This window comes from Cotesia typhae, unplaced genomic scaffold (assembly GCF_013202065.1).
Source record: "Cotesia typhae breed Kobodo isofemale line unplaced genomic scaffold, CoteBio_Ctyphae contig_22, whole genome shotgun sequence".
Lineage (NCBI taxonomy): Eukaryota > Metazoa > Arthropoda > Insecta > Hymenoptera > Braconidae > Cotesia > Cotesia typhae.
In genome coordinates, this window is record NW_027423728.1 from 2,610,558 (window position 1) to 2,630,654 (window position 20,097).

The 20,097-nt window shown below is 29.8% G+C and overlaps 4 protein-coding genes and 1 non-coding gene across 16 annotated transcripts; 1 reads left to right on the forward strand and 4 right to left on the reverse strand.

The window, feature by feature from the left end:
• Positions 1-308: 308 nt before the first annotated feature.
• LOC141524230 (uncharacterized) lies at positions 309-3,321 on the reverse strand. Of its 3 annotated transcripts, none has more exons than XM_074237966.1 (3): positions 2,853-3,321; positions 2,490-2,743; positions 309-1,389 (listed from the first exon to the last, which is right to left on the reverse strand). In XM_074237966.1, exons 1-3 carry the CDS (start codon positions 2,856-2,858, stop codon positions 384-386), a joined length of 1,266 nt encoding a protein of 421 aa, XP_074094067.1. In that variant the 5' UTR covers positions 2,859-3,321; the 3' UTR covers positions 309-383. The 3 variants fall into 3 exon arrangements, with proteins under 3 accessions (XP_074094067.1, XP_074094066.1, XP_074094068.1); XM_074237965.1 differs by having other exon boundaries at positions 2,490-2,746; XM_074237967.1 differs by having other exon boundaries at positions 2,490-2,746; positions 2,960-3,320.
• Positions 3,322-5,247: 1,926 nt separating this feature from the next.
• LOC141524482 (ribonuclease H2 subunit A) lies at positions 5,248-7,682 on the reverse strand. Its single transcript, XM_074238394.1, has 2 exons — positions 7,296-7,682; positions 5,248-6,141 (listed from the first exon to the last, which is right to left on the reverse strand). Exons 1-2 carry the CDS (start codon positions 7,464-7,466, stop codon positions 5,296-5,298), a joined length of 1,017 nt encoding a protein of 338 aa, XP_074094495.1. The 5' UTR covers positions 7,467-7,682; the 3' UTR covers positions 5,248-5,295.
• A 609-nt stretch (positions 7,683-8,291) lies between these two features.
• Positions 8,292-17,453, reverse strand: Lig (ubiquitin-associated protein-like lingerer). 9 transcript variants are annotated; one of them, XM_074238387.1, is made up of 10 exons: positions 17,349-17,453; positions 16,128-16,328; positions 15,508-15,877; positions 13,844-15,432; positions 13,007-13,214; positions 12,707-12,918; positions 11,927-12,142; positions 11,736-11,855; positions 10,740-11,015; positions 8,292-10,669 (listed from the first exon to the last, which is right to left on the reverse strand). In XM_074238387.1, exons 2-10 carry the CDS (start codon positions 16,257-16,259, stop codon positions 10,415-10,417), a joined length of 3,378 nt encoding a protein of 1,125 aa, XP_074094488.1. In that variant the 5' UTR covers positions 16,260-16,328; positions 17,349-17,453; the 3' UTR covers positions 8,292-10,414. The 9 variants fall into 9 exon arrangements, with proteins under 9 accessions (XP_074094488.1, XP_074094486.1, XP_074094492.1 ...); XM_074238385.1 differs by having other exon boundaries at positions 17,315-17,385; XM_074238391.1 differs by lacking the exon at positions 17,349-17,453 and adding an exon at positions 17,108-17,252 and having other exon boundaries at positions 11,927-12,103.
• On the forward strand, positions 16,896-19,224 carry Mrps16 (mitochondrial ribosomal protein S16). 2 transcript variants are annotated; one of them, XM_074238399.1, is made up of 3 exons: positions 16,896-16,946; positions 18,616-18,763; positions 18,846-19,224. In XM_074238399.1, exons 2-3 carry the CDS (start codon positions 18,638-18,640, stop codon positions 19,143-19,145), a joined length of 426 nt encoding a protein of 141 aa, XP_074094500.1. In that variant the 5' UTR covers positions 16,896-16,946; positions 18,616-18,637; the 3' UTR covers positions 19,146-19,224. The 2 variants fall into 2 exon arrangements, with proteins under 2 accessions (XP_074094500.1, XP_074094499.1); XM_074238398.1 differs by lacking the exon at positions 16,896-16,946 and having other exon boundaries at positions 18,524-18,763.
• Positions 19,225-19,337: 113 nt separating this feature from the next.
• Trnai-uau (transfer RNA isoleucine (anticodon UAU)) lies at positions 19,338-19,431 on the reverse strand. Its single transcript has 2 exons — positions 19,394-19,431; positions 19,338-19,373 (listed from the first exon to the last, which is right to left on the reverse strand). It is a non-coding gene; the product is annotated as a tRNA-Ile (tRNA).
• Positions 19,432-20,097: the final 666 nt, after the last annotated feature.

A 20,097-nucleotide genomic window follows, 5' to 3' on the forward strand; every position in this document is an offset into this window, starting at 1 on the left:
TTTTTTTTTATTTCGTAATAATTTTTTTAATAAAAAAAATTCTAAAAATTTTTAAATGTCGGCTAACTTAATTTTTATCTTTTAGTGATGAAAATTAAATTAGCCGACACTCAACAATTTTGATTTTTTTTATTAATTAAAATTTGAACCAAAAAGATATTTGTGAAAAGTTGCACGTATAATTTTTAAAATTTTCTACATGTGAAGATTTTTTTTTAATTTTTTAAAAATTATTTTTCAATAAAATAAGTTATAAAAATTTTCAAATGTCGGCTAATTTAATTTTCATCTTTTAATGTTGTAATTGATTTGTTATGAAAATTAAAAAAATTGACAGCTGTCAGCTAACTTCAGTATCATAAAAAGTCAAAGAAATTAAATATCTATGATCTCAAACCGGGTACCTTGTACATAAATTCTCCGTCACTATCATAATAACAATCCTTTACTTTAAAAGTAACTCCAGAATTAGCTTTTGAACGTGGTACTTTAATAAATCTTGGATGATTATCGTCTGTACCTAATTCTTTCTTTTTCCATTCCAGAATTCCAGTTTCCATACTACTTTCATTAATATCAAACTTGGGTACTGGTACTGTTGTAACTTGGGCTTCAGTAGATGTGTTTGACATTTCTAAGGATTTCTCTTCATTCTCTACAGACACATGAGTGATCGAGCGCTCTGAAACTGATGCTCTATTTTTCTGTTCTTTATACTCATTGACAAGCAATTGCTCTTCAAGGTTTAAATTTTGTTTACCAACAATGTCAATAGCATTTTCTTCAAGAAATTTATCGTATGTTTTATATTTTTCTTGCTTATTAAATTTATCAGATGACAAGAATAATGTCATGTCAACGATACTCTTTTTATTAATTTTGTTTTTTCCATCAGTAATTTTCGGTGGATCATTACCGTCTTTTGCTTTTGTTGCTTCCACATAATCTTGTACAATGCTTGTAAAAATTTTGCTTTTTGGTTTTGGAAAAACTCGGGGTGGTCTAACAAAATTTTTTGCTATTTGTTTCAATTCCTCAATATTGATTTTGCGACCTTTGAATTTTTCTAAATGTTTTGCAAGCTGAGGATCTAAATTTAAGTTTCCAGCTTTGAATTGATTCCAATTTTCAACTACTTTTTCATCATAATTTACAACACTTTCAGTTGATCTCGGGAACCATTTAGATTTTAATATTTTTTTAATTGTCCTTGGTAATGCAGGAAATGATTCACTAAGTTGTTCAGGGCTCCATTCCTCGCTGTCTTTTAGATGCAGCTTCCTCATTAGTTCTCTTTCAGCCCATGTGACAAAATTTGGATCATCAGACTTGAATAATTTTTGAGCAACAATTCTTCCCTTCAGTTTTTGTTTTTGAACGTACGATTCCCTAAATAAAATAAAAGTATGAGCATGTCAATAATTTTTATAAATAAAAAAATTAATTTATCAAAAACATGTGAAATTAAAATTAGCCGACAGCGAAAAATTTTTATTTTTTTTTTTTATCAATTGAATTAGCAATAAAAAAATATTTTTAAAAAATTGCACGCATAGTTTTTCTAATTTTTTACATGTGTAATTTTTTATGATACTGAAGTTAGCTGTCAGCTGTCAATTTTAAAAATTTTTACAATGAATCAATTACAATCAATTACAATCAATAACAATAAGAAAATGCCTCAAAAAAATTTGTCACTTGTAAATTTTATTAATTTTCACATGTTGAATTTTTTTATTAAATTTTTTTTTATGATAATTTAATTGATATAAGATTCTAAAAAACTTTTAATATCTGTCAACTTCAGTGTCATAATTTTTCCTTTTAATTTTTACGAAAATTAAGTCAGCCGGCATCTAAAAATTTTAAGATTTTTTTTTTTCTCCATTAAAAAACATCATAACAAAAAAATTTTTTTAAAATGTCATTTGTAAAAAAACTTGAAAAACTAAAAATGCAATTTTTTGGAAATATTTTTTAGTTTTAATTTAATAAATGAAAAATAATCAAAAAATTAAAGACGTCGGCTAACTTTAGTATTATTTAATGACATTAAATTTAGCTGTCACTTCACAATTGTTTTAACTTTTTTAACAGATAAATTATTAAAAAAATGAACTTGTAGAAATTTTAATAAATTAAAAATGCAATTTTTCACAAATAATTTTTTAGAAAAAATTTTTTTCTTAACGAAAATTAAAAAATTGTCAAGTGACAGCTAACTTTAATGAAAATTAATTTAGCAGATATATGATAATTTTTAGAATTTTTGTTAACAAATAAATTATGGGGAAAAAAATAAGAAAAAAAATTGACATACAGAAATAATTTTTTATAATAAATTTAAATGTTAAATAAAATTAAAAATTGGTCAGGTGACAGCTAATTTTACTGTCATTATTATTTACTTTTTTTGTAAGAATGTTAATAATCCAAACATTCTGAAAAAGTTTACATGTCGGCTACCTTAATTTTCATCAAAAACATACCTCATGTGTTCATCATATGACTTGTGAGCTAATGTAAAATCGGGTTCATTGAAATCAGGATCAGTATAATCTTCATCGATTTCAATATCAGAGTCCTTTATATTAGGATAAAGAGTTTTTTCAGTTTTACTGTCATCTACATCATGTAGAATTCTTGGAGTATTTACTCTCCGAGGACCATGACTCCGATAACCTCTCTTACATAGATACATTAAATTTTTCAATTGATTCATTTTCAATAGTGGATTGTTATACTTCTAATATTTAAAATAATTGATTAATTATTTTCTTTTTTTTTAAGTTTATTTAAATTATTAGTCAAGATTAATTCAACAGTTTATTTAATAACAAATAAATACATACACGCATGATTGTAAAGTAACTTGACAAACTATATTACCGACAATTCCTTAATTTTTTTTCAAAACAATTTACACATTATTAAAATAATAATTATTTTTTCTTCATACCTCGGTCGAAAGTACGTACTTTCCTCTCTAATGGCAGGAAAGAAAGTTTAACATTAACTCCCTGTGAGAAGTACACGCGCGCCTTCTGTAACGGCGGGAGGAAAGAATTTCTCATGCGTAATTACACTTGTTATGTCCTGCGAGGTTACTAGATTCGCTGATGACACCTCGTGGACAAGTGGGTTGTTTATTGTCACGCGGGATTTGATTTTATAATTTAATTTGAAATATACTAAAAAAATTACTGATTGAGATTGTGTGGCAAGGTATGATTTTTAAATGATAAGAGTTCAATTGAACTTTATGTTTATGTAGAAATCGGAGAGATGGAGTGAATAGTTACAGCTCTCGAGGAGAAGTGAAATCACAAAGTCTCAACTCTGACTCCTCAGCTTCACTTTCCCCCACTATGGTTACACGTATACACTTATACTATTGCTAGAACTACCCTTATGCATAGTGCGTAATATACTATCTTACATGTACTTATATAACACTTATTATTTGCGGCTGCGGCCGGCTTACATATTCATGTACCTGTATTTACCTGGCTTTAAATTCAGCACAGCGACCTAGGGAAACCGCAGAAAACCTGGTCGAGGTACAGACAGTAATGATAACATAATATCAGATCGTTGTTAACAATGATCATCCTTATCTATTATTTATAATTTAATTAACATATATTCATTAGAATCAATTAACGTGTTATAATTTTAAAAGGCTTTTAAAGTATTATCTGCTCAATAAATTATATCAGATGCGGATTTTACTTAAATATTTGCTAATCATTTCTAAATTCAATTTAATACCATTTACTATTCAATTATTCTAATATGTAATTAAATTTGTCTAAAACCATTGTGACATTAAATCCATACATATATACACATGTTGTAGCGTCTAAATACTCATTATTTATGTTATTTAGTTACTTAAAATAAAGTGGATAAATAAGTTATTATTTACTTATTTGTTGTTAAATTCAGTTCAAGTGCCTTGTTTTTTAGAGAACAAGAGACCGTTGACTTTCCACACGTGTCTTTTATAGCTTTTCTTTTAAGGACTTGAAATTGTCAATGTGGCAAGGACATGTTCTGTGTTTACTCGAAGATTTTATGGTTTTTCAGAACCTAATACTATATTCCTTTGTATTATTTTCTTGAGATTAAAGTTTCTCTTTCGAAGACACGTGTGCACTCAACGACCAAACTCAGCAATTAAATCAAATAGAAATTCTAAATCTATATAAAATATAAATATAAATTTAAATTATAAATGTAACTTATTAACATATTCAAATTCTGTTTTATCTGACAAGTAGTGTCACCTGCCAGATGCAACCCAAAGCATTATAGTTATTGCGACATAACAGTTTATTCCGTCACTATAGCAAATTCTTAACCGCTGTAATTTCTATTGCTACCTCTAACCTTAAAAATATTTATCAATGTTGTTTTGTCATCTGTTAAATAAGAAAAATTTCTGAAAATAATGTTCCTACCAGTAAACTATCATCAGAATACTCATCTAAAAATTTTAATTTGAATAATCAAGTTATGAATTATCAAAACTGTATACTCAGTGGAGATATAATTTTTAACTGCTCCAATATCAAGTTTGAAAACTGTGTATTTTATGAAAGGATTATTAATAATTGCGATCATTCAAGAGAAAATTGAAACGACTAAAAAAAATGCAATAGGAGTTTTTCGCTTATCATATGTTTTGTTTGATGAATTTTATAATAACTAATATAGTTTGTTAAACTAATGAAAATAAATACATCTTTGAAAAAATGAAATTAATTTATTTTTAAAAAATATGACCAGACTTGATTCTTCGAATGTATTTGATGCCTGCCCCCGCGACCAGCAGCACTCGCTTCGCTCGTGCCGCAAATGTCGGGGCAGGCATCAAGACATACTTATCTGCACTTGAAGTTAAAAAAAGGAAAATTGATAACGTACTTTCGACCGGCTATGAAGAAAAATCATATACACTACACAGGCCAAAAGTTGAAATCTCGGTCCTGCGCGCCATGGTGCCCTCGGCTTCGCCTCGGGCATCATGACACGCAGGACCGAAAATTCAACTTTCGGCCCTAGTATTGTAATATACTATTTTAGTTTTAATTTAATTTATAGAAAAAAAAAATTAAAAATGGTTGAACGTCGGCTAATTTCAGTATCATATTAAGTTCGTTATTCAAGAAAAAATTTTAATTATTATCTTTCAATTTCAATGTCATTTTATAATTTAATATGGTTGAAAAAAAAATTACAAGCTTGTAAAAAAGTGATATTAAATTTATTAGTCAATTAAAATTAAACAGCTTATAGTTTAATGGTATTTGTAATGCATCGATTGGTAAAAAAATCATGTTTCTTTTTCTGCAGCTGACCATCTTCAGAAAGAGCTAGGAAAAAACTTGAAATTTTTTGCTTTTTTGGTACAGACGCACTCTCAATATTTTCCCATTCGACAGTTTCAGCGTCAGTTTCAAGAATTTTTTCAGCTGTCGACCAACTAAACCGTACTATTTGCGGAAAACCAAATACTGGATCAATATTATCAGTTAACCATTGTTTAGTTACAGTATCATGTGGATAACCAGTACCATAATCACCCTTCGGTTCGCCTTCACGAAATTGCCAAGCTCTTAACGCATGATCTCTTGAGACTTTAGCACATATACTAGCAGCACTTACAACGGGATAAGTTGAATCAGCTTTTTTAGCAACAACTATACTTTTTATTTCTGGAAAAATATTATTCAATTTGTCTTGATATTTTCCAGGTTTTCCAACTGTATCAACATATATTTCTTCAATATTAACTCCTGCTTCAATAGCGCTTTTTATCAGTCCAATCGCCGAGTTCATTGATACTTCATTCAAGGACGATTTACATCTTTGGTACATACTATTACAAATAAACGTAGGTGATATTGCTTCAACAGCCCACCCAATTTCTTCAGGGTGTTCTATTATTTTATCAAATATTCCATCGCGTTCTTCTTCGGAAAGAGTTTTAGAATCAGCACATCCAATTTCTACTAGAAGTTGTTTCTTCGACAAGGGAGTAAAAGTAATACCATAAACCATAGGTCCTAATACCGGTCCTCTACCTGCTTCATCAACTCCCAACATACAAGGTTCATCTATACATATTTTAGGTATCTAAAGAAAAACACAAAAATTAATTACAATATAAAATCCTTAATTCGTTGTAAATTTAATGATAAATTATGATACTGAAATTAGTAGACATCGAAAAATTCTTGAAAATTTTACAACAGATTAATTATTATAAAAAAAAATTTAAAAAAAAAAATTTGGTAATTATTTACAAGTGGGGTCTATTTTAATTTATATTTTCTTGAACGAAATTTTTTTTTTTTTAATTTTGATATATTTTTTTTTTAAAATACATAAAAAATTAAAAATTAAAAAAAAAAACGTTGATTAACACAATTTTAACAAATTTTCAAAAAAATTTATAAATTAAAAAAAAAATTGTGATATTCAACCTTTTTTTTTAATTGCTCATTTTTTTATGTACTTTAAAAAAAATATATCAAAAACATAAAAAAAAGGTAAAATAGAAATTTTATCCAAAAACATGAATTTTTCATATTTTATCCAAATTTTTATCCATTTTATCTAATAACATAATACTAAAGTTAGCCGACGTTTTTAATTTATTTTATCTTTAAATTATAACTAAAAAATGTTTTTTTTTAATTGCACTTGGAGTTTTTAAAGTTTTACGAATGAAAATTTATTTTATTTTTTTATAATTTTTTCAATAAAAAAAATTCTAAAAATTATTAGATGTCGGCTAACTTAATTTTCAATGATACAAAAATAAGCCGACATTTAAAAATTTTAACAATTTTTTTTAAACTAAAGAAATTATTACAAAAAAATAAAAAATAAATTTATCTGTAAAAAATTTGAAAAACGATAAGTGTCATCTTTAAAAACAATATTTTTTACTTCTAATTTAATAAATGAAAAATCAAAAAATTAAAAACGTCGGCTAACTTTATTATTATTAATTTTTATCCATAAATCCGCCGTAAAAATAAGTGTAATAAAAAAAAATTAAAAAATATTATGTTCACCTAGATATGTCCAAAAATACGTTGGATCCCACTTGTAAATAATTACCAAAAATTTGTTCCGAAAAATTGAATTATTTGTAAAAAATTGCATTCATAATTTTTTTTAATTTTTATGTCAATTATTTTTTCTAATTGTTTTTTTTTCCATAATTTATTTGTTCTAAAATTATTCAATACATGTTAAATTAATTTTCATAAAAAACTAACCTTAGTTCGGTAAACTTTATTATTACTGTGATTACTTTCCTCAAAGTATGAAGTAAGATCTTCCCGGTTTGAAATATGATCTATTAATTTTTTTTCACTTCCAGAATCATTTACATCCGATATAGGCGTGGATTCATTGTCTTTTACATCAGTTATTTCTGAAGTTTCCATTGCCGCGTTTTTTTAGATCTTTGTTGTCAGTATAAAACAGTCACTGAGATACTGAGAAAAATGAATCTATAAATTCCCTGTCTCCACTAAGTACAGTTGTTCTACATTACCAACTATTTTAAAAATTTGATTAAACTCTATACTGTATAAAAATATAATTTTAGGACAGGATTAATTTTAAATATCGCACAATTAAAACTGATTAATTGTTTATTGATACATTTATTTCGAGATATTCATATTTATACACAATATGTACTATCATAGTATTAATAATTTTATTATATATATATATATATATATATATATATATATATATATATATATATATATATATATATATATATTTATATATAAATATATATTATACTAATATAATATATATTATATATTTTACTAATTATAGCGGTAGTGGCATAATGCATTTTGCACTTTCAATTGATCGATTAATTTATGACAAAAATACAAAAATTATTAAGTTATGACAATCATTATGAGAAACAAACCTCCGCCGTCTCAGTATCAAACACATTATTTCTTACTATTATTATCATTATCATTATTATTATTATCATTATTATCATTATTATTTTTATAATTATTATATTACTTTATTCGTGTTTTACCTATTCAAAGTATATAACTGTGATCAACTTGCACATTTTTAATTAGATATTATTTCATTTTCATCGTACATTACACTTACTCTATACTGCCTGTCAAATATCAATTACGTATTATTACATTATATGCATATAAGTATGATGTAACTTAATTTAATAAAAAATACTTGTTATTATTTAAAAAAAAATGATCTCTTGAAAATTTATATTCATTATTTAGTATATTTCTTTTTCCAATCAATTAATATGAATATTTTACATCCATTACATTGGTTCATGATTAACTTAACATGATTTATGAATTTAGTATGTCCGTGTGCAAGTGAAATTCGAATGTATTTATGTATATTTATATATGTATTATAAACAAATAGGATTTCAAAAGCTGGAGTTGTCGTTGTACATAATAAGTACAGATTGGATCATTTTATTTGACAAGTAGGTAGACAAATACCATGATGTTAAAAAACCACCGAGATTATGTTTGGTAGATATAATATTATCTTGTGTTGATGTTGATTAATCTTAAATTTTTTTACCTACTAAAGACGTAAGATGTGTCTTATACAATTGATTAAACTAGCCAGATCAAAACAGGTTGCTCTTAAAGAAGCCTCGTTGAACGTGCCGATAGTACGGCTTGGTCAATATTAATCTAAATTTTAATACAAACTAGGATTGAATCCTTTTTTTTTAACTCATATACATTAATTTTTTGCATACTGTATAAAAAAGAAAAGATAATATTTCTATTTAATCAAGAGACAATTTTTCTTTCCGTTTTTTAGTGAATAAGAGCTACTTTTTTTTTCTTTCTTTTTTAATATATTTTATTCATTAGAAAACTGAATTGTCTCTCATTGTCCTTTATTCTTATGAATAATAGTCGTAGAGCAATAGTTTATTTATTTATTTTTTTTTTTTTAATTAATTATTACAGAACAAATTAAATGAATATAAGTTTACAAGTACACAGGACTCTCGTTACTAATTAGAGTCATAGACACCGAAAATTTAAGTAATAATACGTTTAATTGTTAAATCTTCGTGATAAGCCAAGCGCATAATTTATCATTGAAATTTTCCAACGATTTTTTTGTTTGCTTTGATTATTGTTTAGATCAATTAAAAAAAATATGCTTAATAAATAGAGCAAAATAATTAACGATTTTCGTGCATCATTATCAAATATTTGATTATAGATATTAAATAATAATTTTATGAGTTAGATCAACAACACAGGTATTATTAATAGATCTCTTTTAATGAATAATTATTGATAAATTATAGAGCTCTTTCATTCTGTGTATGTGTCTTTATCTGTGTAAACAATAAACATAATATATAGAAGCTTAAGTAATCATTTTTTGGCGAGGAAGAATTTATGTAAAAAAAAAAAAATAAAATAAAATAAAAAAAAAAAATGGAGTAGTTTACCTTTGTAGGAAGAGTTTTTTAAAAAAATTTTTTGATTAATTTAATTCATTATTATTTTTGGTGAAACCTTTATTCAAGTGCATTTAGTGTATATATTAATTAATAATTTGTCAATCTGATTTTATATAGAGAAAACAAATAACTACTAAAGAAATATTTCATTTAAAATGTAAAAAAGGTTTTTTCTATAACCGACATCTACAGCGAGCAAAATTGTATCTAAATATCCAACGTATAGTAGGATTCAAATTTACAGTACGAGAGCCCACGTGTCGATATACCGAAGCCGCCCTCTCACTCGTTATGTTCAATATTTCAGTCAACAATGATGATAATCAACGACTAGTTATAACTACCGCTGATCGCATGGTCGCATGTTAGCGATTGCACTCAGTATTAGTCGCAACAAAACCAAACAGTAAAAAAAAAAAATTGTTTTTCTTCTTTAATAATAAATGATTTATTCGCGATGATTACCATCATCCGAAATATTCATATGTTTGTTTTACAAAATTTTCTACAATTCACGAAAGAGTTAAACATAACTATAATAATAAAAAGGTAGATAATAAACAAGTATCACTTAGGACGAATGTGCGAGTTCATTCGACCTTGTGTATCCCATGGGCGGCGAAGGCGTATGTTAGCTCGTTTTTTAATTTTATTATTTTTTTTTTTAATTTTTAATTTTAATTTTATTAATTCTTTTTACCTCATCATTGTTTTAAAAACATTTTTTTTTCTATTTTCTCGCGCGTACATATCCGCACTAATGTGTATATGAATCCTTCAACGTCCAATTCTATTTCTCTAATTTTAAATACGTCTTTCCCATGAATAAGCGGGTGAAAGACACAAAAATCCAGGTTGTCTGCTTTTGTAGAACATTTAATTACCAGCAGTCCAGTAGTTTGAACTATATCCGGGCTTAGCCTGTGCTTTATTTTGTGAGTTTGTGTTAGATCTTTGCCCTGAGCTACTTCCGCCATCCTGATGTAATGGTTGATGAAGATGCTGGGTGTGTGGCATTGTTGAAATAAACAAGTGCGGAGCACCATAACCACCAGGCATTCCAGCAGTCTGACTACTAGTTAAACTAAAAGGCGGCGGCGTTGCCGAATGGAAAGTCTGTTTATCGTACGACTGTTTTAAAAAATCATAAAAGTAAATAAATAAATAAATAAATATTGAAATAAAAATTATTTTTACTCACGTTAACTTTGCTAAGAGCAACGTGACTTTTGGCGTACATCGTCGCACCAATATCAGTGGCTGATGAAGCTCCTGAATTATTGTTGCCCGTAGAAGTACCAGTCTTACCAGTTTGAGTGCCAGTATATCCACTACCGGCGCCTTTGTAATCACCAGTGGGACCAGTGTTTCCGAGGGTGTCATAGCTCGCACCTCCACCATAACCAGAGCCATAGCTACCAGGCTTAGCACTGTATGCACCACTATTTGTGCCAGCATTTCCCGCAGTTGCCATTTGCTATAAAAAAAAAATTTTTTTTTTTTAATTATCATTACTATTGCTTTCATAACATCAATCATAATAGTTGTATGGACGGCGGAGTTCCTTGTAAACTAAAAATATAATTATAAAAATATGTTGGATTTTCTGAGCAAAAATAAATCCTAGGTACAAACTTTTAGTTTTACATTTTATACATTTTGTTCTTAGAAATATTTATTTTAGAAAAATAACATATTTTATTTTATTAGTTTTTTAATTGTCAAAAACACATTTAAGGTACATTTTTGCAGCTAGAATAAAAAAGCCTGTATAGGTTTAATTTTACGACCTTAGGTACTTGAGTTGTACAAAGAACTCCTTATTTTACACTGTACAGTACAACCAAATATTATGGTTTTAGTTAAGAAAAAAAACATGTGTTTTATTAAGGACAATACAGAGGGTTGGACCTCACAATAAAATAGTTTTAACATTATAGTTAATCTGCGACTAAACTCTGTCAAGTAACGACACTTCTCTCGATACGATTCCTTTTTAAAAATAAAGATTCTATTTGAATCACTCTATGTGGATATTAATATTATCTTTTCTCTTTATTTATTATTAATCCTATCCATAACTTCCTACAAAATGTAATTATAAATTGTAATTATAAAAATATGATTATAAATTGTAATTGTAAAAATAAAAATAAAGATTTTTTTTTTGTTTTAATTAATGATTGATTATACTTACTGGATAAATAGGTCCACTGTATTGGAAACTTCCTGGCATGATACTACCTCCGTAAGTAAAATAAGCGTAACCAGGAGGTAATGCAGGATTCATCATTGGTTGCTGATGTTGCGTTGCAGTCTATAATTATTTTTTTAATGATAGAAAAAAAATTTTTTTTTTTAATTTTTTTCATTATAAGAATTATTTACCGTTACCTGTTGCGACATTGTAGATGGGACCGGTGAAGCATTGCTGTCGTTCCTCGCGAATCTTCCATCACTGATACTGGTATAGGCACCTTGGACTCCTTGCACACCTTGTACTCCTTGAACTCCTGATAATGCATCGCTTCTTCCACCTCCGAGACTTGTTGCTGGACCAGTCGTCTGATACCCCAGTGCCGCATCATAGTAACCAGTAGTTGGCTGCAGGTTAGTCAGGAAGGCCAAACACAAAACTACATGCATACACTGTGTACTCCAAATACGAGGAGAGTCTAACTAATATAACTAAGACAATATTTTGATACACAAGGAAAAATCAGTGATGATTTTAAATAGTTTACATGCATCATTTTACTGATTGACAAAATAAAAAAAAAATAAAGTATATCTGTAATGATTTTTCATATTATTTTGTGTGATCAAAAACTAAAACTTCCATGTACCTACGACACGCCTTTAATGTGGCTGAAATCGTGCCGAGGTTGCAAGTAACAAAAGATAAAAAAAAAAACTACTTAATACTGTGAAACTTATCCATGTGTTTGAAACATCGGCATCACAAAGTGCTGACATAAAGATAATAGATGCTAACGTAAAGTAAAATAATAGTAAAGAATAAATAATATAAGAGCAACTACCAAGCACCAAATATCTTCCACTATTTTATCATTCCTCGAAATATAAAAAAGTAAGATTTAACGAATCTATCGAGCATCCGAGCACCGTGCGCGACTAAAATCTATATATTAGAATATATTGACTGACCATGTGTGGTATTCTCTGTTGCATCAATTGCAAGTCTTCGTAACTGTACATCGGTTGCTGAAATGTGGGATAAGGAACACCTTGACTCATAATATACTGATGGCTTAGCATTGGAGTCATGTTGCTAGCAGTTCCGCCCGCACTGCTGGCTCCAGTAATACTTCCACTCGTTCCTGTTCCCGTACTACCACTTGATGTACTTTTTGGCACAGCTGTAGTAATAATTCAGATAAAATTATGAGCTCAAAAAATATTTTTTTTTTTATCAATTTTAATGAATTTTATAAAACTATGACTAACCATTTGAACTTGATACTTTTGTCTGAGAACTATTCACAGATGTCGAAGAAAGACCCAATGCAGGAGCACTAGTTGTTGCTAAAGAACTGCTACTCGTTGTTACATTGTCATACTGAGAATCCTTTCCAGATGTAGTACTTAGTTTTGTGTGGGTGTGAGATGGTGTTTGAGATTGAGTGTTATAATTGCCATAGGCACTTGCGTATACCTGATTATCATAAAAAATTAATAAAGTCACATTTACTATTTTAGATTATTATTTTTAAACCGTTGAGGACACACGGGGTCCAGTGGACCCCAGGCAAACTTTGAAGCAATTTTAAATTTAGAAGGAGATTTATAAATGAGACTTTTTATCTTTTTATTGAAATAATTATAATAGAAAAGTTTTATGACAAAAAACTAAATCTTTCTATATTATTCTGCATGTTTAAATATCTTATTCTCATTTTAAGCGACTGATCGAAATTCATAACTTCAAACTTCAGAATAAATATATTTTCTTCAAATTTCATCAAATATTGATTTTTTTCCTCAAAATATATTGTTTTCCGAATAAAATGGCATCGGATTTTTTTTCGATATCGTAGAAATCAAAATTTTTCGGTATTTTTAAATTATTAGAAATTATAAATGACTATCAAAATATTTAGAGGGATTGTTATATTAAAGTTTGGTGCCAATTATAAGTCAATACATCACATAAGAAACAAATTAGAACTGTTTTACCGAGTAGGGTCCACTGGACCCTGTGTGTCCTCAAAGTAATTTTTTCGACGTGTGTCAACAGGTTAAAAATAAAAAAAAAAAAAAAAAAAAAAAAAAAAAGCAATTTACCGAGTGCGCTGCACTTTGATAGGCACTGCTATTTGCCTGAGTCATGGGAGATGTAAATGTTGTAGCAGATGGTTGATAGGCCTGTGATGTGGATTGGAATGAAGAGGTGCCCTGATAACTAGATGCTTGATAGCCAGAATTGCTGTTGACTCCAGTACTGGCTGATTGTTGGCCTTGATACTGTGCGGTAGTTGTTGGGACAAATCCACTGGACGACTGGTATCCTTGGTTAGACGAAGTGGTTTGATTGTATCCAGATGTACCCGTGGATGACGGAGCTGACGGTGAAGCTTGACTGAAGGTTGAAGCATTTGATTGAGGATAAGAGCCACTGTAACCAGATTGAGTAACTGAAGTTGTCGTTGTATAGCTGTTGGTATTACCACCAGGCGCCGTTGGGAAAGAAGATTGAACAGATTGTCCACCAGTTGATGAATACGCATTATAATTATTAGATGTTGCTGCATTGGATCCTTGATATGATGTTTTTTGTGATTGATACGTAGCAGAATTTGAACTAGCATTACCATAGGTAACACCAGTATTATTCGGTGATGCAATCATCTGAGACGAAGCATTGTAAGAGCCACCCTGTTGTGCTGTATCAATATCTAAAGTATTAGACGAAGTAGCAGAGTTAGCAATTCCCGAAGCAGTTACATTGGAAGATACATCAATACCGGAAATATTTGCAGACGATGAATTGTACTTATCATTGGCTGTACCATCAAGAGTAGTAGTATCACTACCAAACTCAAGGGCACCAAATTGAACGTCTAGGAAGCCTATATTGCTGTTAACAGTATCAGCTGGCATTTCTACTGCACTAGAAGGAATCTTCGAAGGCGGTGGTACTCGTGGCCGTTGTTTTGTTTGCCTCTGAGCTTGTCCAGAAATAGTCATTGATGAAAAAGCCGACTGATTCGCACTCTTGTAGTTTTCACTAGTCTGTTGAGTCAATTGAGTGAGATATTGACTCTGAGCGGCAGTTAATGTATTTGACTGCTGGGATAATTGCATTTGTGTTGGCATACCAAGCGCCTGCTGAGATTGTGGAGGTTGAGATTGAATCATTGATGACGGCTGAGATTGCATTGTCTGAACGTCAGACAACTTGGATAAGTCTTCCTGAGGTAATCCACTAAGATTTCCTGACTGGACGTTCGACTGTACAACAGTCTCAGACGCAATGTTAGACTCTTCCATTCCTGCTTGCTCGTTGATCGATGTACTAGGTGTAAAAACCTTAGTATCAGCCAAAGAGCCAGTATACTCACTCTCCCAGTCCTCCGATGGTTCCAAATTATTCCAAGGATCGCTGGCAATCTTGGCGTCTTGACTACTCTGTTGCTGTTCTTCGCTGCCAGTCCAAGTGTCAATCGGGCGATTAAAACTGTGGGGTCCAGAAGAAGAATCACCGCGGTTGGCAAAAGTACGTGGGCCGAGACCTCGACCACCACCTCTTCCACCTCGACCGGATCTACCTGGCCCACCTCGACCACGGCGGCTACCTCCGTAAGCACCCTCACGGACGTTGTCCTTCATGTTTCTCTCATTTTCCTTATTTTCTCGACCACGCCCTGGAATAACTAGTAAATATTAGTTTTATTTATAAATAAACATTTCACGTAGTTGTGGTAATTTAATAAAATTTAAATACTTACAACCACGATTGTCATGATTAGCTCGACCCCGCATACGAGGAGGACCATTACCACGCTGATGACGTCTTTCCTCCCAATCTCCGCCTCCACTCTCATCGTGATCGCCGGACTGATCTGCGCCCTGTTTGGAACCGCTTGGCTGACGTGGTTTTTTCTTTTTTACCACCCATTCTGGTGAAACTCCCTCAAGAAGGTCATCTCCCGCGCGGTTAAAGTCCCAGTCGCTATCATGAAGAGCCATGATCACTTCATCCTCTGATTTACCAGTCACTTCCATGATCTGCTTAATCTGATCTTTTAAAACTGGATCTTCAACTCCGCCTGGCCGAGTGTCAATTATTTGTGCATGTTTCGTCTGATCTTTGTTGGACTATAATTTTAAATAAAAAATATGATTGTTTATTCTCTATAATTTTTGTTTTTTGATTTATATCAATGCACACACTTTGTATACTATTTTGTGTCTTTTGGCTGTTAAGGGACTGTGTCCTACGGCCATTTAATAAATTACATTACATCATTTGTTTTAAATAATTTTATTAAAAAAAAAAATAATAATAAATAAATAAATAAATACCATTTTACTCAATATTTAATAAAGATAATCATAAAATACTCACTTGTCCTTTTTCATGTTTGGTTGTATCTGAAGTCTTAGAATGGTGCTGATCTGATTTGCCATGTTGTTGAGATTTACTTTTGTTGGTTCCTCTCCCGCCGGAGGACACCAACGATTTATTGCCAGAACTCATTACGAGCTACAAAATCCACTTATCTATGGCCTTTGCCTAATACACCTATGTACACGTGCTATTTACAATCTGTAATTTAATAATAAAGAAAAAAAAACGATTAGTTAATAATTACAAAGAATTATACATAAAACGTAAATACTAAATTAAATTAAATAATTAATTTTATTTAAGTGACGCGATATTCCTATATTGAGGATTGCAATCACATATAAAAAAAAAAGGCTCTTTAAATTCTTAAATACCGGTGAAATAGTAAAATTATACGTTGTGCAAACGATAGCAAAATATTATTTTAAAGGTGAATAATTGGTCGGTGAACCGATGCCTTTTGCGTTTTATACACGTAATCTAATTGATAAAAAAAACTTAAAAGTTTTGTTCTTTAAAGATATCTTTAATAACCGAAAAAACAGTTCGCGTACCTATTTTCGTGCAGTGAGAATAAAAATACATAAATTAAGACAAATAAAATGTCGATAGGTAAGTGTACGTTAAAGGCAGAAGTGAATATTCATTCGTTGAAGTATATTTCCGCAAGACCATGTGCACGACGGACGCCATTTGTGGATTCAGGGTAAGGCTTGTCAAGCATCGTCGCAGCGGCAGGCAGCAGTCGTCGACATATACACTATCAATAAGTTCTTACAAAGCCCGTATAAATGTATCTAAGAATGGCGGATTTCGGTGTGTAATATTTCTGTAAAACCTCACGATTTATTGGAAGCTTATAATAGGTCCTTTTTAATCTCAAGTTACACCATACTTACTAATTAGACTTAATTAACTATTTTCACGTTTTCGGCGCGCGTAAATATATTAAAAAAACAACGTATTAATCTCAGTACCTGGTTAGTGCGCTCAACGCAGCTCAATCACGTGACCCTAAGTCTTTATCCCCTACCTAAATCGTCCGAATGAGACGCTTTGCCTTCTCCTTCTCCGCACCTACGGTATAATGCAACAGCGATGCCCTTACAACTAAGTACACGCACAAATCACTATGCCTTTTTTACTACCACATATACTTTTGTAAATGTGCTTTAAATACTTGCCAATTATTTTTGTCGGCACACAACGAACGCTTACCTCCCGACCTGTTGTCCTCGGCGTTTATTGGAGCTCTCACCTCTCCCGTCAACGATTATTCATATGTATACCATATACACATTCAAACTACACTTTAGCATTCAAGCGTACAAACTATACCTATACAACTTAACTGTCATGGAAACCAACCATACTTTTGTCATTTTCGTCTATAATCTCCTCATTTATTTAGACTAACATAACAAAGTACACTTTATGCCCGAGTTTCATGTATTTTACTACAGTTTCAACGAAAACCGAAGACTCTCGAAGCTTCATATTAGTTAGAACCTAATATCTATATATATATTTTTTTCGATGATACTGAAGTTAGCTGTCAGCTGTCAATTTTTGAAATTTTTATAATAATTCAATAACAATAAAAAAATGCTTACAAAAATTTTCATGACATTAAAGTTAGCTGTCACCTGATTAATTTTCAATTTTATTTAACAGATGAATTAATTATCAAGAATTATTTTTAAAAAATTGCATTTTTTAATTTTTAAAATTTCTAGATGTAAATTTTTTTTGCCATAATTTATTTGTTAACAAAAGTTCTAAAAACAATCAAATATCTTCTAAATTAAATTTCAATAAAGTTAGCTGTCACTATTATAATTTTTTTATTTTTTTTTAATAAATAAATTTGCTCCAAAAAATTATTTCTGAAAAATTGCATTTTTTACTTTTTTAATTTTTTAAATGTCAATTTTTTGTTCTCATTTTCTTTTGCCATAATTTATTTGTTAAAAAATTTTTTAAAATAAATTATTATCATAAAGTTGAAGTTAACAGATACTTGACAATTTTTTGATTTTTCTTGATAAATAAACTCGGCATAGAAAGTTATTTATAAAAATCTCATTTATAATTTTTCAGAGTAGCTTTTAAAAATGAAATTTTTAAATAAAATTTTCTTGTTATAATTTTTTTGTTAAAAAAATTCTAAAAATTATCAAATGCCTCTTAATTTCAGTATCATTTGTTATCTGCTAAATTGATTCTCATAAAATTTTTATTAATTTTCACATGCTAAACTTTTTTTTTATAATAATTTAATTGCTATCAAATTCTAAAAATTTGGAATGTCAGTTAACTTCAGTATCATATTTTTCGGCCAATTTCGGACTGTAAGTAAATTATTTAAAAAGCGCATGCGCATCTTTCTTAATAATTAAAAAAATTAAAAACCAATCCGGTTAACCTAAAACGTGTTCTGTATTTTGTAATACACAATTATTTACTAGTTAATAAATTTTTATAGATCAGTGACAATATAAAATAACATGCCAAGATATCCATTACATCCTGCTTCTGGTACGGGGATCAGTTTTGATTTTCAACGAAAAACAATACGTCTTGCGAGATATGGATGTGCTAACCGACCATTTTATCACATTGTTGTTCAGCCTGTAAATATTATAACTTCTATACGATATTTAAATCATCATTCAGAGTTGATTATTTATCTTTATATTAATTATTTATTTTTAGACAGTATTAGAACAACGTCAACCGCCTATTGAACAACTAGGTACTTTTGATCCAATGGCAAATCAATACAATGAAAGATTAGTATCTCTTAATTTAGAGAGAATACAATACTGGCTTGGTCAGGGGAATGTTTCATTATCAAAATCAATGGAGCAGCTTCTGGGGCTGTCTGGATTTTTACCCATCAGTCCGGTCACATATATCAACGCATGGAGAAGTAGAAGGAAAACTGAAGAAGAGGAAAAACAAGCTGCATTAAAACAAAATGAAGACTCTCAAAAAGCAGAGCAATCTAATTAAGTAACAATTTTCCTTATTGTAAATAGTGTTTGATTTGGAGTTACTGAAAAATATTAAAAAGCTCATTGGTAACAATCAATTAAGATTCTACATTTTTTTTTATTTTATCACAGTAATTTCAATATATTTATTATGATTATATATTTATGTATTTAATTAGAGATTAAATTTGAAATTGGAGGATTAAAAAAATTCCCCAGGTGAGGCTCGAACTCACAACCCCGGCATTGCTCACGAAATAACTGTCTTATAAGTACCGTGCGCTAACCAATTGCGCCACTGGGGAGAATACCGGTGTTTAACGAAATATCTAGTTAAAAAAACAAACGGTTGATAAAAACTATATGACTATTGATAACAATACTTGATCGTAAACTGAAGAAAAAAAAAATCTAATAGTTTAAGAACCTAAATCGATCTTCACCGAGTTGATAATAGAATAAAACTTATTTTATAATAATAATTATTATTATAAAACATTAGTTTTATTATTTAACACCCTGGTAAGACCGATTCTGGAGTATGGGTGCGTGATATGGGACCCAATCTACAATTATCAGATTAAGAAGCTTGAATTGGTACAAAGAAAATTTATAAACCATATTAAATGTCGAAATGGTAGAAAAAATGTCTTCATCGACTGTCGTCAAGCATATGAATACATCGGAAATTCTTCTCTTGTTGATAGAAGAAAATATCTGATGCTCTGTTGTAGAACTAATATTCTTAACGGACATTTGGATGCTCTGGACCTACTGAGGAGACTTAATTTGGTTATACCAAATAAAAGTCTACGCACTCACAGGGTGTTCGACGTGCCATCAGTTACTCTACACGTATTCCGACGTATAGAATGTCAAAGATGATGAATAAACTTGCTGCAGATGTGGATCTATTTGGTGCAACCATGCGAGGGATTAAAAGAGATGCCAAACGGGCTATCTTGAAATGA

Coding starts and splice junctions, on each gene's coding strand:
- LOC141524230 (XM_074237965.1), bottom strand. Junction 1,390..2,489: donor TCATATGATGAACACATGAG/GTATGTTTTTGA, acceptor TATTTTATTTAG/GGAATCGTACGTTCAAAAAC.
- LOC141524482 (XM_074238394.1), bottom strand. CDS start 7,466: ATGGAAACTTCAGAAATAACTGATGTAAAAGACAATGAATCCACGCCT. Junction 6,142..7,295: donor ATAAAGTTTACCGAACTAAG/GTTAGTTTTTTA, acceptor GTTTTTCTTTAG/ATACCTAAAATATGTATAGA.
- Lig (XM_074238387.1), bottom strand. CDS start 16,259: ATGAGTTCTGGCAATAAATCGTTGGTGTCCTCCGGCGGGAGAGGAACC. Junction 11,856..11,926: donor CAATGTCGCAACAGGTAACG/GTAAATAATTCT, acceptor AAATAATTATAG/ACTGCAACGCAACATCAGCA. Junction 10,670..10,739: donor TTGCTCTTAGCAAAGTTAAC/GTGAGTAAAAAT, acceptor TTTTTAAAACAG/TCGTACGATAAACAGACTTT.
- Mrps16 (XM_074238399.1), top strand. CDS start 18,638: ATGCCAAGATATCCATTACATCCTGCTTCTGGTACGGGGATCAGTTTT. Junction 18,764..18,845: donor ATCACATTGTTGTTCAGCCT/GTAAATATTATA, acceptor ATTTATTTTTAG/ACAGTATTAGAACAACGTCA.